Source organism: Chaetodon auriga, chromosome 3, assembly GCF_051107435.1.
Source record: "Chaetodon auriga isolate fChaAug3 chromosome 3, fChaAug3.hap1, whole genome shotgun sequence".
Taxonomy (NCBI): Eukaryota; Metazoa; Chordata; class Actinopteri; order Chaetodontiformes; family Chaetodontidae; genus Chaetodon; species Chaetodon auriga.
In genome coordinates this window covers 11,727,582-11,742,461 of record NC_135076.1, presented here as the reverse complement: position 1 = coordinate 11,742,461, position 14,880 = coordinate 11,727,582, and the positions used below count along the sequence as shown (strand labels likewise).

Sequence of the window (14,880 nt, the reverse complement as noted above, 5' to 3'; positions counted from 1 at the left end):
ATGAATCACACCTCAGTTACTTCAAGCACCATATACTGGTAGCTGTAGGTGCCCATGCTTCTGGGTTTCACTCTTATGACAAGTGCTGACAACAACCAACATGGCTGACTCAGATTAAGAGGTTTGCGCAGCAGTGTTGCCATAGGTTACTGTATATGGTATCCAGGCGTGACAGCTGAGTGTAAGAAAATAATTCTGCTGCCTGGAGCAAATGTCTGCCTTTACACATCTCGTTTTCGTACCATTGGTCCTTTGTCTCATTATTAACCAATAAACCACTGAGGTACAGTATTTGTCAAAACTGGTCCAGACAGGGTCTAAATACCTATCAGGCATATGTCACCAGGGACGCAATTAATAAATGACTGAAACTGAAACTGTGAAGTGAATAAGCCCACATACAGAGCGGCGACTGAGAGCTACAGTAAATCAGTCGAACTAAAACTATAAAGTTGTTGAAAAAATGAAACAAACAAACAAACAAACAAACAAAAAACATGTTTGATGAATTTTAGACATTCACCCTTCAAGAACCTCTTGGAGATTTCCAAAAAAACATTCTCTGATTTAACATTTTTACATGATCTGCCGTTACCTACCCTAAATTATAAAAGAAAAAAAATTAATGCAACATAATTCTGTTATTTTCTGTCTAAGTGTATAACTTTGAAGCTTTGAAGGAGATGAAGACAAGGTCAATCATTTCGAAATCCTTCAGTGACAACATGAACGCTGTGGATGTGAGAATATATTGAATGTTTTTCAAAATGTTGTCAGCATATGAGAGATTTTATGTGTTAATTGAAATGTTAAATTACATTTTTTCCCATTTTTTTTTTTACCTAAATTATGGCGAAAAGTTTGTTTCAAAGCTTTCCCTTCACTGCCAGACATGTATTTCATTAATTTATTTACTAAGTATAACATTATATTTTCATGAAGCCTTCAACTTCTTTTGAGAGAATGGTTGAATCATATCGTCCAACAGCAATGTTGTGGTACACAAGAGATTTGTGCTTCTTCTTGTGCTGTTTTGTACATTGTTTTGCACCTTATTGTAATATAACTGAGACCTGCCAGATGGTGGTCTGATGGCACAACTGAAGTTTGCACAAAAAGCATCCTTTGCTGAAGTCTATGCCCGCTTTAAGTGACACACACACATACACACTGATGCTGTACACATGCACACCAGCATACACACAGAGCTGTCTTTTACTATGTCTTGGCGCCACCTGCTGACTATCTTTGTTGGGGATAGTGGGTATAAATCAACACCACAGACAAATAACATTAACAAATCAATGCTTTCAATCCCCTTTGATTTCTAATAACTTAAAATAATACATCATCATTACTGGGGCATGTAATATTCTAATTTGCATAAAAATAGCTTACTGCATAACCATGGCTAGCTAGAAAATCTGTGCTTCTGAAAATGTGTTGGGGTTTTTTTAATTAAATTTGAATAGATATTTCAGGGTACATTTGATATTTAGTTTGCAGTAGGAATGTGTCTCTCGCTAAGCAAAAGGTAATTGTAAAGAAAGTTATCCGCCGCAGACCCTGCACGTCACATGGCTAGAAGTTCAGAACTAAGAAATACAACTCCCATAATGCTCCAGTAGCGTTGACAAATTCAAGTTGCAAACTGCGCCTGCTCGTAGTCGAGAAAAATGGCGGCACTCCTGCTGCAGGAGTTGGAGGCTACTGAACTATCTAAAGTACCAAAAACCATTCAAAACAAACTCGAGAGGATTCTTTCGGATCAACAATATGAAATTGACTCTTTGAAGGCACAACAGGAACAATTTCGGGTTGACAGCGGTAAGATATTACCTGGTATTTCGTTTGCTAGCTGTGCTAAAGTGTTTTGCTTCGCTCACCGTGTACGCATGTCGGTTAGCTGAACCGAAAGTTAAACTCTATAATTTGGGTTTTAACGTTTTAACACATGAACCTCACATTGCTAGCTAAATGCGTTATAGCAGTTATTTCTATCTATGACTTTGAGGATTTGGACTAACGCTCAGGTTAGGTAAAACTGTAGGTTATCTTAGCCACGATATGAAGCTAATGCAGCGTAAGCTAGCCTACTAGCTGCTAGCGCTAACATAAACAAGATGGCATTGAGCAGTAAATAGCTGCATAAAGTAGCAGTAGTCAAATATCCATTAACGTTTCATGTTTGTGTTTCTACTGGCCTTCTTACAGAGCAACAGTTCTTTGAAAAAGTGAAGCAACTTGCTCAGTGTCAGGAAGATTTTTTGTCCCAAACTCAAGAACATCTTAAGCTCAAAGACGAGTTCACCAAGCTCGGTAAGCGTGAACTTATTGCAATATCATATACGGACTTAGCTTGACTCAACTGGATTTTTTTTTCTTGATCATACCGGCTCTCTTCAAATCTCCCCTTTAGACGATGAACTTAAAGCTGTGCGTGAGAAGAACAGGGAATATGAATCCACCCAAGAAAGGTTGTCTTCAGAGCAGGTAAGGCAAACAAAATCAGCCATGATGATGATGATCAGTTTGTTTCAGTCATATTACTGTTTGGTTATATTCTCTGTCACTGCATATGCCTACATCACCTGTAATGATGGCTTGTTTGGCACAAGTAGTGCTGCTGTAAAAGCCACAGTAATGGGTGATGCTTACACTGGACTATCATCTTGTCTATGTATTTCAGATGTCAAGATTTGCATACATTTGTTTGTGGTGTTTTTCTGATTGTTCCAAGACTCTGTCAACACAAACGATAACCCACACAACAATTTTAACAATCTTTTGTCAACACAGTGCATTAGCTAAACCAAATAGAGACAATCTATTCTAGTTGTCGTCTTCTTCTTCTTTTAAGCAGTTGTAGGTGAAATCATGTCAGTGATTTGCCAGAGGTACATTTGGTTATTGTGTCATTCTTTGAATTGCTTAAACCCATGCCTGTAGGCATACATACATGCAGCATATCTACACACATTTAGGCTAACAATGCATGACAATTTTTAAACTGACTAGTTAAAATCGTGTGTGGTTAAAATCATTCATTTGTTTAGACTTCGCTGTCAAAAGCCAAAGAGGAGCTTGAGGCAGAAAAGCGCGAGCTTGTGCGAACACTGGACAGGAGATCCTTGGAGGTGGAGCATTTAAATGGTATGGACAAATGAATTAGTCTTTCGACATTTGTTTAAACGTTCTGTTTCTGTTTGTACATAATAGCCGTCAGTTGTTCACGGCGCTTGTGTTATTTCTGTTTCTCCACTAGATGACTTAAGGCAACTCAATGATAAGTTGGTGGAAGTCAGCACCTCGAAGATGGCCCTGCAGATGAAGTTAGATGAACTTGAAGCAGCTGAAGTCAACATTAAAGTGAGCTATATTGTTGTTCTTACTTTAATATCTTAATATCAGATTTGTCTGCAGAGGAAATGACTCCTAAACAGCAATTAACCTTCTCCTATACAGTACATGTTCCCATATAAACAAGCCTGTGAAGTTGTAGAGTTCTGCCTTTACAGTACAAGGAGAAGCGAATGGAACAAGAGAAGGAGCTGCTGCGTGGCCAGACATCTTGGCTGAATGAGGAGTTAAAGGCGAAGAGTGAGGAGCTGCTGTCCCTGTCCCGACAGAAGGGAAACCAGATCTTGGAACTGAAGTGCAACCTGGAGAACAAGGAAGATGAGGCATGTCCTTTTTTTTGTATTTGCATAAGAAAGAAAGAAGCTATGAGCAAATACAATGAAAACCATACCATGACAATATTTGATTTTGTCAAATTACTTCACATCTAAATATACACACCTAAATAGACCTGGTAAATGGTTGGTGCCTTGCAGTTTACTTAGTAAACAGTCAATTAATGCTCAGCACTCTTCTCTGCTTCTCTATTTGTTGAGTTATTTTAAGCACTTTCTTCGCTTCTGAATGATTACCATCATCTCTTACAGTCATGACTTAATCAATTGTATTCTTTGTGACTTTCAGTTGAACAGACTTCAAGACCAAGTGAGCAGCTTGAAGACTTCAAATGAACACCATCAGAAACAAAATGAAGACATGATCAGCAAACTAAAAGAAGTATGTGTGCAGCGTTTCTTACAGCCTATCACATGGTTTCATCCTGTCTTGTTTTACACAGAAACAAGAATTCAGTTTTTGTCATGCACTGTCTATTCTGCAACAGACTGGTCAGTGTTGTGCCACTGACTGGATTTTGACTCATTCTAGGCCAAGGAACAACAAGCCACCATGGAGGAAAAGTTCAGAAATGAGCTGAATGCCAACATTAAGCTTTGTAATCTATACAAGGTACGTACATATGGCAGCAAGCTAGTGTGGTGCTGTGCTAGAGAATTTGTGATATTCATTTTTTTCCCCAACACCTAAAATCAAAGTTGTAATACAACTTCTTTGAGTATGTGAATGCAGTAATGTAATACCAGGCAGAATCTATATCAAGATGAAGGGAAACTTTGGAGTTTTTCAAGCAGTTTTGTGTCATTACAACGTGGTTAGTACTGTAAATACAAATGAACACTGTTAAACTTCCCTCCACATTGTCTGCACCCAGAGCTCCCTGCTCATTTGCTTTCAAAGGTCCATCAGATGGCGAGTGTTGTGTGTCACAATGAGCACCAATTATTGTGCTAAAGACAAAATAAAAGCTATATATTCCTTTCATTCGTGTGCCATTGTTTTGCCAACACTAACCCTGTTGTTCTTGTTGTTGTTGTGGTGGTGGCAGGGAGCAGCAGCAGACTCTGAGGCAAAAAGTGAAGAGCTGAGTCGGGCAGTGGAGGAGCTGCATAAACTGCTGAAGGAGGCTGGAGAAGGTGCGAGGCTATCACAGAACTACCATTCCCATTATGCAGTGCTTGACTTTTCCTAAAAGGAGAGAGTTTGAATATTCTTAATTTTGTTTGTTTAGCTTAGTGGTTTAACTGCTAATGTAGTTTCAGGTTGTCGGTATTCCCTCATGGTTTCTCTGTTCACTCTCTCTGCCACAGCCAACAAAGCCCTTGAGGAGAAGTTGCAGGAAATGAGTGGTGCTACAGACAAGAATGTTGCCGAGCTAAAGGAGAGGGTCCAGGGGCTCGAGAAAGAGCTGGACAACGCCAATGAGCTGCTGTCAAGTTCAAAACTTAGAGGTCTGTTGCGTTGATTTGTCTTCATTGAACTGGTTTATCTTGTGGACATTAAAAAAAAAATCCATGGAGAAACTTTCCTGAATTTAAAATAAGCCAACGTCAAGACTTACAGGGGTTTTCTTTAAATTAACAAGTATGACCTGTGACCTTGCCTCTACTTCTTGAATGCCCAGGTCCTGTCGGCTCAACGTCTGTGCTCACAGAAGAGCAGATGACAACAATGTCTCCAACAGCGGCTGCTGTGTCCAAGATAAAGCCTGGCATGAAGCTGACAGAGGTATTGAATTTCAACAAATTACTTTACTATAAAGTAGTTTGATATTGATGAGGTGCAATGGACTGCCACAATAGATTTTTACTTGATGTCTTGCAGTCTTTAGACCAAATTAAGGTCAAGTTTATGTTTGGTTTTAAATTGGACCGGCTGTGTTTAGAGTGCAACGTTATGCGACTTTTTAGTGTTTTCTCTGGTTGTTATTGACTTGTGTGTGCTAACTGCTAGGTAAGCAGTAATGAACTAACACAGCACAGTTGTGTCATTGCTAATGTTTCCCCTTTGGAAAAGCTTTTGATGGCACCGATATTTTCAGTTGTATACAGCATATGTGGAGAGCCAGGAGCAGCTGCAGTTGGAGCGACTGGAGAACAAGCGGGTCAACAAGTACCTTGATGACATTGTGCAGGAAGTTGAAGCAAAAGCCCCCATCCTCAAACGGCAAAGGGACGAACATGAGCGCATGCAGAAATCAGTGGCCAGTCTTTCTGCAAAGCTGGAGCAGGCTGTTAAGGTGGGTAATGCAGACATGTGTGTTTATGCAGTGGCATGACATTTTCCATTAGATTACAGTTGATTTTCTACCATTAATTGTTTGCATTGTTTTGGGCATGTTACATGTGTAAGAGCAAATTTTATGGTTCATACAATAAGGAAATACTTTCCTTAGTTGAGGAAAATGGGTGAAAAGACACTGATAATTTGCAATTTACTTTGAAACTGGCTTGTAAAGAATACATTCTGCCTTATGTAGTAAAATAATAAAAAATTCTTAAGTATCTTATTTTGTTGTACATGTGTGTGTCTACTTCAGGAGGTGCACCGGTTGCAGAAAGAGGCTGATGAAGCTAACAAGCGCTCCTCTGTTCTGGAAAGAGACAATCAGAGGTGTGAACTGCAGCTGGGAGACATGGCTCAGCAGGTGGGCTCTCATTCTCTTCCTCCAGTTTGAAAGGTGAACGTTGAACGATATGTATTATATCAAGATATGAACATTTTCTATTTTCCGTCTTCTGTCTTTCTTGTTAGGTTCGTGTGCTGCTGATTGAGCTGGAAGAGGCTCGTGGAAACCATGTGCTTCATGAGGAGGAGGTGAGCTCAGCCGACGTCAGCAGCACATCAGAGGTCATCAGCCAGCACTTGGTGACCTTCCGCAGTGTAGAAGAGCTACAGAAACAGAACCAGCGTCTTCTGGTGGCCCTCAGAGAGCTCAGCGATGCACAGGAGAAAGAGGAGTTTGAGACCACTGGCAATAAGTAAGTTAGAATGTGTACTAGAGTCATTTTGTTTTGTCTTGTTCTTTTTGTTTCATACAGAACAGATTTTTCTTTTTTTCTTTTCTTTTTTTTTAAATTTAGTAATTGGTAGCAAAACTGGGGGAAAGCAATGCTAAAGAACACGTTTGCCAATCATAAAAAACCCCAAAACTTCATCTCAACATATATATTGTATTCATAAATGAATCATTCTAAGTAACCGAAGACCTCAGATTGTCAATTAAGCGAAGCAAATGAACTGTTACAGGCGTGCTGAACTGGAGCAGAGTTTGGAGAAAGCCCAGGTTGAGCTGGAGTCCCTGAAGGAGCAACGCAGCCAACAGGTTAAGATGACTGAGTCCATTGTGAGGCAGAGAGACATGTACCGTGTGCTGCTGGCTCAGGCGACTGGAGTCAGCTTTCCCCAGCAAGGTAACAGACAAGTGATAAATCAAGTCATATAGTGCTGATACAAGACAGGACATCCTGTATATTTCACTGCATCGATTATGATACCAAGCATTTTCAAGTAGTTCAGAATCTGTCAGCTCTTTTTCATACTGTGTTGTGACGATTTTTCCTATTTGGCTGAACTTCGGAGTGTTTTTTTCTGAAGGTACACCACCTGAGGAGTTCTCCCTGACCTCCACCCCCCGACGCTCACCTGCAGCCATTCCCACCACAGGAACGCCCACTGCGCTTGTCTCAATGGCAGCAGAGTCAGCTGAAGCATTGGAGGCCAAGGCGGCTTTGCGACAGGTGAGTGCCACATTTGCAAGACAATTTTCAAACGGAGACAGGGCCACAGTTTTTACACTTGTTTCTGCGTTCATTTGTTAAAGACCCACAGCAATGACAACAAATGTGACAACAGTGGATCAATCTCAGTAACACAACACTTAACGTACATACATTCAGACTGTACACCCCATGTTGCATGTCAAGCAGTGTCCACTACATGTTCCTTGAGAATGACTCGCTCTTGATTCTGGGTATGATTTGCTTTGCTGAACGGTTACTTGACTGTTATGCACCTCCGTGACTTGGTTGTCCACATTTCTGTGTATCACTGAAAAATAGCAAGAATCTCTGTGGATCAGTATTTGCTGATTGTTTCCCATGCCGGCCACTAGATGGCAATGTATCCATATCAAGAGAACTGCATGTATCTAAATGATGCTTTAAATGAAACTAGGCTAGAGAGTTAACTGGAGTGAAGGGCAGAAGAAGTGCATCAGGGCCAATCAAGTAAGAAAGAGACTAAACTGAAAAAGGGTTTAGGTTTATTTAGTTCAAAACCCTTTCATGTGAATGAGTCCAAGGCCTGTATAACTTTGGTCATTGCCACCCATGAAAATGGTGTTCTCAGATAACAATAACTATAACTGTGTTGACTTAAAAGAATGTCTGGATGTGTCTGCAGTTGCAGGAGGTGTTCTCCACCTATAAGAAGGAGCGTGTGGAGAGTGACAAGGCACTGACTGAGCAGAACGAGAAGCTCCAGGAGCAGCTTTCTGTTCTCCACTCCCAGAATGCCAAGATATCCACCCAGCTAGAGTTTGCCTCCAAGAGGTAAGTTTGAAAAACATGAACAGCTTACTTTAAGAAAGTAACTGCTGTTATCATGTACCTTTTTTAAGTTGGTTTTTACTCAACACGTGTTTGAAGAATACACAGCATAGCACATAGGCCATTAAAACGATATCTTCATCAACAATATCAGGTATGAGATGCTGCAGGACAACGTTGAGCACTACAGGAAGGAGATTGCTTCCCTCAGAGAAAAAGGACAAAAGATGGCTGCTGCCACACAGAAGCACGAGCAGACCATCCACACTTTGAATGAGGACCTGAGAGCTACCAAAGAGAAACTGACCATGACTGAGGTTTGTCTTCGTTCCAGCAAACTTTTCCCTTTTCACAGAGATGTTTGTGCATGAATTTGTTTTCTTTGCATTTCGTCACCACTGGTGGGAATTTGTGAGTGCTTGAAAAATTGTAGAGCCACTTTGACTTATCCCCTCCTGTCCCTCAGGGCCATTCTGAAGGCCTGCGTAAGGAGAGAGACATGCTGAAGCTGGTGGAGTCCAGGCTGAATCAGGAGAAGGAGACAATCCTGAGCCAACAACAGACCCAGAACCTGCTGCTGACCAACCTCCAGACCATTCAGGTGATCTAAAAGTGTGACATTTTTCGCTCACTGTCTCACATGCACATAAACACAGTTGAAAATGATAACGGCTGCTTTTGTGCAGACCACTCTTGAGCGCTCAGAGACGGATACACGTCAGCGTCTAAACAGCCAGTTGGAGAAGCAGGAACGTGAGCTCTCCCAGCTGCAGAAGAGGCTGGAGCACGAGGTAGAGCAGCGCCACCTGCTCACCAGAAACCAGGAAGTAAGCATAACGCTTCATCTTGAACATACATCCTTTAGAAATGAGAAGAAATGCATTCAAAGCCAGACTCGCCTCAGCTCATGAAAACAGACATCAGAAAGGACAGTCAGTTCAATAGTTTGTTCACGTTACTATGACATTTCTCACGCACAGATTCAATTGATGGATGCAAAGAGGCAGCTTGAGACACAGGTGGCTTTACAGCAGAAGACCAAGGAGTTGCTGAATGCTGCTGAGTTGGAGCTCAACACCCTCAGGCTGCAGCAAGGCAGCAGCGAAGCACGTCACACCCTGAGCTCTCCCTCCACGCCCATTATCAGAGGTTGGCACAAACACACATACACACCAGCAGAGGTGCATTACACAACAGCTGGATACACAGAGGAAACCATACATGTGCACACCTAAATTTATAGTATTTTCACTGGTCGTCATGCAATCCTATGTCCTCTAATTTAAGCAAAATAAATCCCAGTGTAAGGCCATTGGAGGTCAAATTGTTTATAGCTTCTCATAAGGTTACCGTCTGTGTAATTATTGTGCTATGCACTGACCATTTACATGCTAGTTTGCATTCTTGGGAAGGTAATAAGACAAGTAAATTGCTCAGATTTTACAGCTTCTGCCCATTTTCTCGTGGACTGACCCTGTTTTATGCGTGACCTATTATTCCATTCAAAATATATTCTAGGATCCTACGATGTCACTAGCTTGCGTTCTTACAGTTTATACTAAATGCATCCAGTAAAAGAGCCAGTGAAATGTCTAAGCCACACTCTTTCAAATGTTTGTGGTTTTTAAGCACAGACTCCTAACTAATTTTCTTTTCATTAGTCCACAGTCCATCCTCCCCTCCAAAAGCATGTACTAAGTGCATTTTCTCAAATTTAATCACACCGATTCTTCCTGCTTCCAGGCCTGCAAGGTTCAGATCCAGACAGAGAGGACCTACAGGGCCGCCTGCGTCTGGCTGAAACCCGAGCAGAGGAGCTGGCAGAGAGCCTCAGGGCTGCCACCTCCAGCATGGAGCAGTACAGGGCCATGGCTCAGAGCCTGGAGGAGTCCCTGGACAAAGAGAAACAGGTGCAATACCATCGCAAACGGCCCATCTGTGTGCCACCTCTCACAAAAATTGATTAGATAAAAAAAATTCGGAATATTTGTGTGGGCAATTATGTTGGAAGCAGATGAACTTGTATTATGTTTGTACACCTTTGGTGTTGATCTGACGGGTCAGAAATGGCCACATACTGTCAGCATGACTTTGAAAATGCAATTTTTCGAAATTCAATATTTCAAAATTTATGATAAATTGTATGCTGACTTGAGGACAGTTGTCATTACTTTCTATCGCATGATGTAATTTTCCTATTCACCTGTGTGTCAGGTGTGCATCATACATGGTAAAAAGTAGACAAGGCTAAAGCTGATCGAACAAGAATGACTGAACCCACAGACCAGACAACAGGGATTCAGTATTGATAGGCAATGGAATCTGGTTATATTCAGTAGAACACTTTAGCAACAAATGGCAGTAATATTAATGTTTGCTTTTGGATCTAGGGTGTTTTTGAAAGATGAACCTGTCAAACAAAACATTTCTGAATTTGTACAGTTTGTTCCAGAGGCCAACATGAAACAAAGGTCTTGTTCATGAGGGTAAACCTTTAAAGGATTACAAAAGTAACTGAGTAAATGCTCTAATGAGGCAAGGCTAGTTGTTTAACCAGCCATGCTTGATTTGTTTATTTTGTTTTTCTCACTACAAACATTGTTTGCTGGCTAGAATCCTTTTTTTTTATTGAAAACAAGCATATTGTGGTGAAGATGACTGTTGTATGAAATTTTTATATTTGACCAGGTAACAGAGCAGGCACGCTCATCCATTGAAGCTCGTATGAAGGAGGCCGAGAAGCAGCACCACTGGCTGGAGGAGAAGCTTCTGGAAGCAGAGAAAGGGAAGCAAGACTTGGAGGAGCAGAAGAGGAGAGCCCAGGCCTCTCTGGAGGAACAGGTATATTAAATCCCACAATATTAAGACATTTTTACACATATCGAGTCTAAACGCTGTGAATTTCCCTTTAAAAAAATTCTTGGTGTTCAGTTGTAGTCAGTGTGATTTAAAAACAAAGAAAACTTCGTTTTAGATGAGCGGTCTAAGGAGAAGTCTCAGCAGTGCCCAGGCAGATCACCAGGCGGCACTACAACAAGTAGCAGTGGCTGAGGCCCAGCAGCAGCAAGCTCTCCAAGACAGCCAGGAGCAGGTATGCAGCTATTATAAAATGTCATGTAGAGGAATATGACCATGATCAGTTTTTATTTTTAGGGAATGTTCCATTTACGGCTGATACCATTACCTTTGAATGTGATTAACTGAAAATGTTCCCTCAGAACAAGCTTTGGAAAAGTCCCCACATTTCCTCATGTCCACGTTTTACACTTAATTTTTTCAAATATACGAATTTCATAAAACATTCCTCTTCTCATCTAGTTATATACTTCAAAAGTGATAAGCTATTTTATCAAGAGCTGTCTCCTCCGTCATACGTTCTGTCAAACTCTTTAAAATTTGCATAGGTCTTCCTCCTCTGCATACCTTTCTGAGTGATCACCAAGCGAGTTGAAACATGAAGTCATTTTAATGTCTCTATCTCTAAGACATCTAGTAAAACTGCCAAACTGATGTCATGATTGATCAGGCAGTGAAAAGTCTTGACTGACATTTATTTATCTCACCATCAGGTTTTCTGATCGCAACAATAAAGGCAACCGCAATGAAATGGTATAACTTTAACATGCAAAGATAATATCAAATCTTTCGTATTTACAAGGCTAAGCTGGCAGCTGAAGCACAAGATAAATATGAGCGGGAGATGATGCTGCATGCAGCAGACGTGGAGGCCCTGCAGGCTGCGAAGGCTCAGGCCCTGCAGGCCGTCGAGCTCAGACACCAGCTGGAGGAGAGGGCCCAGAGGACCAGCGCTGAGCTTCTGGAGGCCAGGGTCTCCTGGGAGGAGCAGGAAAAGATCCTCAAGGTTGGTCGTCAAGAGGATTTGATAAATGTTCAGGTGACGATCAAATAGGATTAGATATAACATTTCTTTGCTCATTTCATAGGAGGAGATGTCCAAGATGGAGAACCGCAATGAGGAGTTGCAGAGGCAGAACACCCTCCTGCATGAGCAGATCCAGGCGATGAGCAGCAAGATGGCTGACAACTTGCAACGCGCTGCCAGCGAGAGTCCGCTGAACATCTCCCTGACTGAAGAGGGCAAATCTCAAGACCAAGTCCTTGAGATTCTCAGGTGAAGCATGTTTATCTAATCAAATCAAATCACACAATGCTTTCTTGTTCTTGAGGAATCTTGCAAATAATGTCTTGTTAGTAAATTGCGGGAAAAACCTCAAGGAAAAAATAAAGACCAGTTACAGCCATGGTCACATTTTTGTGTTTTTGATATCCTTGTATGTTCTCTGTCGCAGGTTTGTTCGTCGGGAGAAGGAGATTGCGGAGTCTCGTTTTGAGGTTGCCCAAGGGGAGAGTTTGCGTTACCGTCTGAGGGTGGAGCACCTGGAACGAGAGCTGAAGGAGGCGCAGGACAGCTTGAGTGCCACCAAGGAGAGGATGCAGGTACCTGTTCATACTTATTGATCATACATTTACGAATATTTTTGTTCACAACAACTGCTTTTTCTTCAGCTTGGTAAGATTGTACAACTCTGGTTCCACAAAAGATGGGATGCTGTGTAAACATAAAAAAAAAAAAAAACAAACACAATGCAGTCATTTGCAAGCAAACTGCGTTTACCAACAACAATTTTACAAAGTGTCCCTGAGCCCATGTAGTAATGTCCTCCATACAATCATGTGTTCACAAAGTGGTGAACCTCCCTCCATCCTCACTTGTGATCGACTGAGCCTTTCCAGGATGCCCCTTTTTATACCCAATGAACCTGTTTACCTGTGGAATGTGTTGGAACAGGTGTTTTTGGAACATTCCACAACTTTCCCAGTCTTTAATTGCTCCTCTCCCAATCAGTATTGTCTCTACTGTTTTCAATCGATAAATGTCAAGAAGTGGTAGGAAAATTATCTCATTCTGTTTTGTTGTACACAGCGTGTGGTTGTAGCATTGCAAATGTAGGGAACATGTAGGCTGGCAGGCTGTGTGAGTGTGTGTGTGTGTGTGTACAAAATCTTATCTGTGAATTTTTCATACCAGTTGATTGTTAATAAGAGGATTGACAATCTCTTTTTGTGGACAGTTTATTAATCGGTGTGGAGAAATCTTTTGTGGTCGAATTGCTCTCCAGAGGTCAAAGTGCAGTCAAGGACTTTTTACTCAATCAAATACACTAATAAGAAGACAAATATTTAAACAAGTCTAACCTTGCCACTAAGACTCAAAGCAAGGCAAAGCATATCTGACTAAAAGCCCAATGACCTCACTTAGGTGACAGCGAAGACTCTGGCTCAGCATGATGAGCTGATGAAGAAGACAGAAACGATGAGCATACTGATGGAGACCAACAAGATGCTGAGAGAGGAGAAGGACAAGATGGAGCAAGCACTGCAGCAAAGCCAAGCCAAGGTATCAGTTGCTCTTTTTATGGTGAAATGTAATGGTTGTGTTGAATTTGATGTGCACTGTTATAATGTGCTATGCTCCAATAATATACTCTCTATAAATTCACTCCATTATGCTGGTATTACAAGCTGTTTTTGAGATGTATTTCTGAATGAACCTCCAAATCCAGACATTTCAACTCATCATCTGTATGTTTCAGATACAGAAGCTTGAGTCGGACATCATGCCACTGCAGCAGGCCAACTCTGAGCTGAGCGAGAAGAGCGGCATGCTGCAGGCGGAGAAGAAGATACTGGAAGAGGAGATCAAGCGCTGGAAAGCCAGGACCCAGGTCATTGACAAGACTAGAAAGGCGGAAAGTGATGGCTGTTTTTATTCCTCGTGTTTATCACTTCACGGCACTAACACGCGGCTTTTTCTCGTGCTCTTTTAGCATTTGGTGAGCCAGCAAAAAGATTCAGATCCAGAAGAGTACAAGCGTCTGCACTCTGAGAAGGAGGCACATCTCAAACGCATTCAGCAGCTCTCTGAGGAGAACACCAGAATTAAGGCTGAGATTGCCAGGTGAGGGATTCTTAATAATCTGACTATTGAATTTTAATTGAGCAGGATATTAAATGATTACCCTTTCTCCCTTCGGTTGAACGGGTTCTTTGTCTGCCACTGTACCATAATCTCTTCATTTCTCTCCATAGAACCAATAATCTAACAACATCCCTGCAGAGCCAGTTACAGAACTTGCGTGACCATATGAATAAGATAACTGATGAGAGGAATACACTGAAGAAGGATTTGGAAACCAAGAACCAGGAACTCCAGGAGAAGGTGCGAACTGTCACTCAGGTCAAGAAGATTGGACGTCGCTACAAGACTCAGTATGATGAGCTCAAGGTGCAACACGATAGGGTGAGCGCTCAGAAGCTGGTAACCATCTTAATCTTAAATTCAAAGATTGAAACAGAAACTGCATGGTTGTGGTTACATTTCAGTCCATTTTGAACAGCCACATAAAGCCACCCCTGTTAATTTAGTCTTTTGTGCTGCGTTTCCTCCAGATGGTCGCTGAGGCTGCTGCAGGCCCATCCCAAGAAGAAGAGGCTCGTCAAGCCTCAGTGCAGGAGCTTCAGAGCCTCAGAGATTCTCTGAGCCAGGCTGAAGCCAAGACCAGAGAACTGGAAGGACAGCTGGAGAACATCAACAAGGTTTAACACCACCAGT

The 14,880-nt window shown here is 41.7% G+C and overlaps 1 protein-coding gene across 1 annotated transcript in view; it reads left to right on the top strand.

The window, feature by feature from the left end:
* Window positions 1–1,641: 1,641 nt before the first annotated feature.
* tprb (translocated promoter region b, nuclear basket protein) overlaps window positions 1,642–14,880 on the top strand; it is a 22,999-nt gene continuing 9,760 nt past the window's right edge. Inside the window, exons 1-32 of the mRNA XM_076724295.1 lie at window positions 1,642–1,827; window positions 2,215–2,319; window positions 2,420–2,493; window positions 3,057–3,153; window positions 3,266–3,369; window positions 3,519–3,683; window positions 3,985–4,077; window positions 4,228–4,308; window positions 4,745–4,832; window positions 5,007–5,147; window positions 5,321–5,424; window positions 5,738–5,935; window positions 6,236–6,343; window positions 6,451–6,677; window positions 6,946–7,109; window positions 7,294–7,436; window positions 8,101–8,249; window positions 8,401–8,563; window positions 8,713–8,847; window positions 8,933–9,073; window positions 9,227–9,395; window positions 9,990–10,156; window positions 10,935–11,087; window positions 11,221–11,337; window positions 11,905–12,108; window positions 12,191–12,378; window positions 12,557–12,704; window positions 13,528–13,665; window positions 13,862–13,993; window positions 14,096–14,226; window positions 14,358–14,568; window positions 14,718–14,864. Coding sequence (XP_076580410.1) covers window positions 1,677–1,827; window positions 2,215–2,319; window positions 2,420–2,493; window positions 3,057–3,153; window positions 3,266–3,369; window positions 3,519–3,683; window positions 3,985–4,077; window positions 4,228–4,308; window positions 4,745–4,832; window positions 5,007–5,147; window positions 5,321–5,424; window positions 5,738–5,935; window positions 6,236–6,343; window positions 6,451–6,677; window positions 6,946–7,109; window positions 7,294–7,436; window positions 8,101–8,249; window positions 8,401–8,563; window positions 8,713–8,847; window positions 8,933–9,073; window positions 9,227–9,395; window positions 9,990–10,156; window positions 10,935–11,087; window positions 11,221–11,337; window positions 11,905–12,108; window positions 12,191–12,378; window positions 12,557–12,704; window positions 13,528–13,665; window positions 13,862–13,993; window positions 14,096–14,226; window positions 14,358–14,568; window positions 14,718–14,864 — 4,536 coding nt within the window. The 5' untranslated portion in view covers window positions 1,642–1,676. The remainder of the gene's footprint in view (window positions 1,828–2,214; window positions 2,320–2,419; window positions 2,494–3,056; window positions 3,154–3,265; window positions 3,370–3,518; window positions 3,684–3,984; window positions 4,078–4,227; window positions 4,309–4,744; window positions 4,833–5,006; window positions 5,148–5,320; window positions 5,425–5,737; window positions 5,936–6,235; window positions 6,344–6,450; window positions 6,678–6,945; window positions 7,110–7,293; window positions 7,437–8,100; window positions 8,250–8,400; window positions 8,564–8,712; window positions 8,848–8,932; window positions 9,074–9,226; window positions 9,396–9,989; window positions 10,157–10,934; window positions 11,088–11,220; window positions 11,338–11,904; window positions 12,109–12,190; window positions 12,379–12,556; window positions 12,705–13,527; window positions 13,666–13,861; window positions 13,994–14,095; window positions 14,227–14,357; window positions 14,569–14,717; window positions 14,865–14,880) is intronic.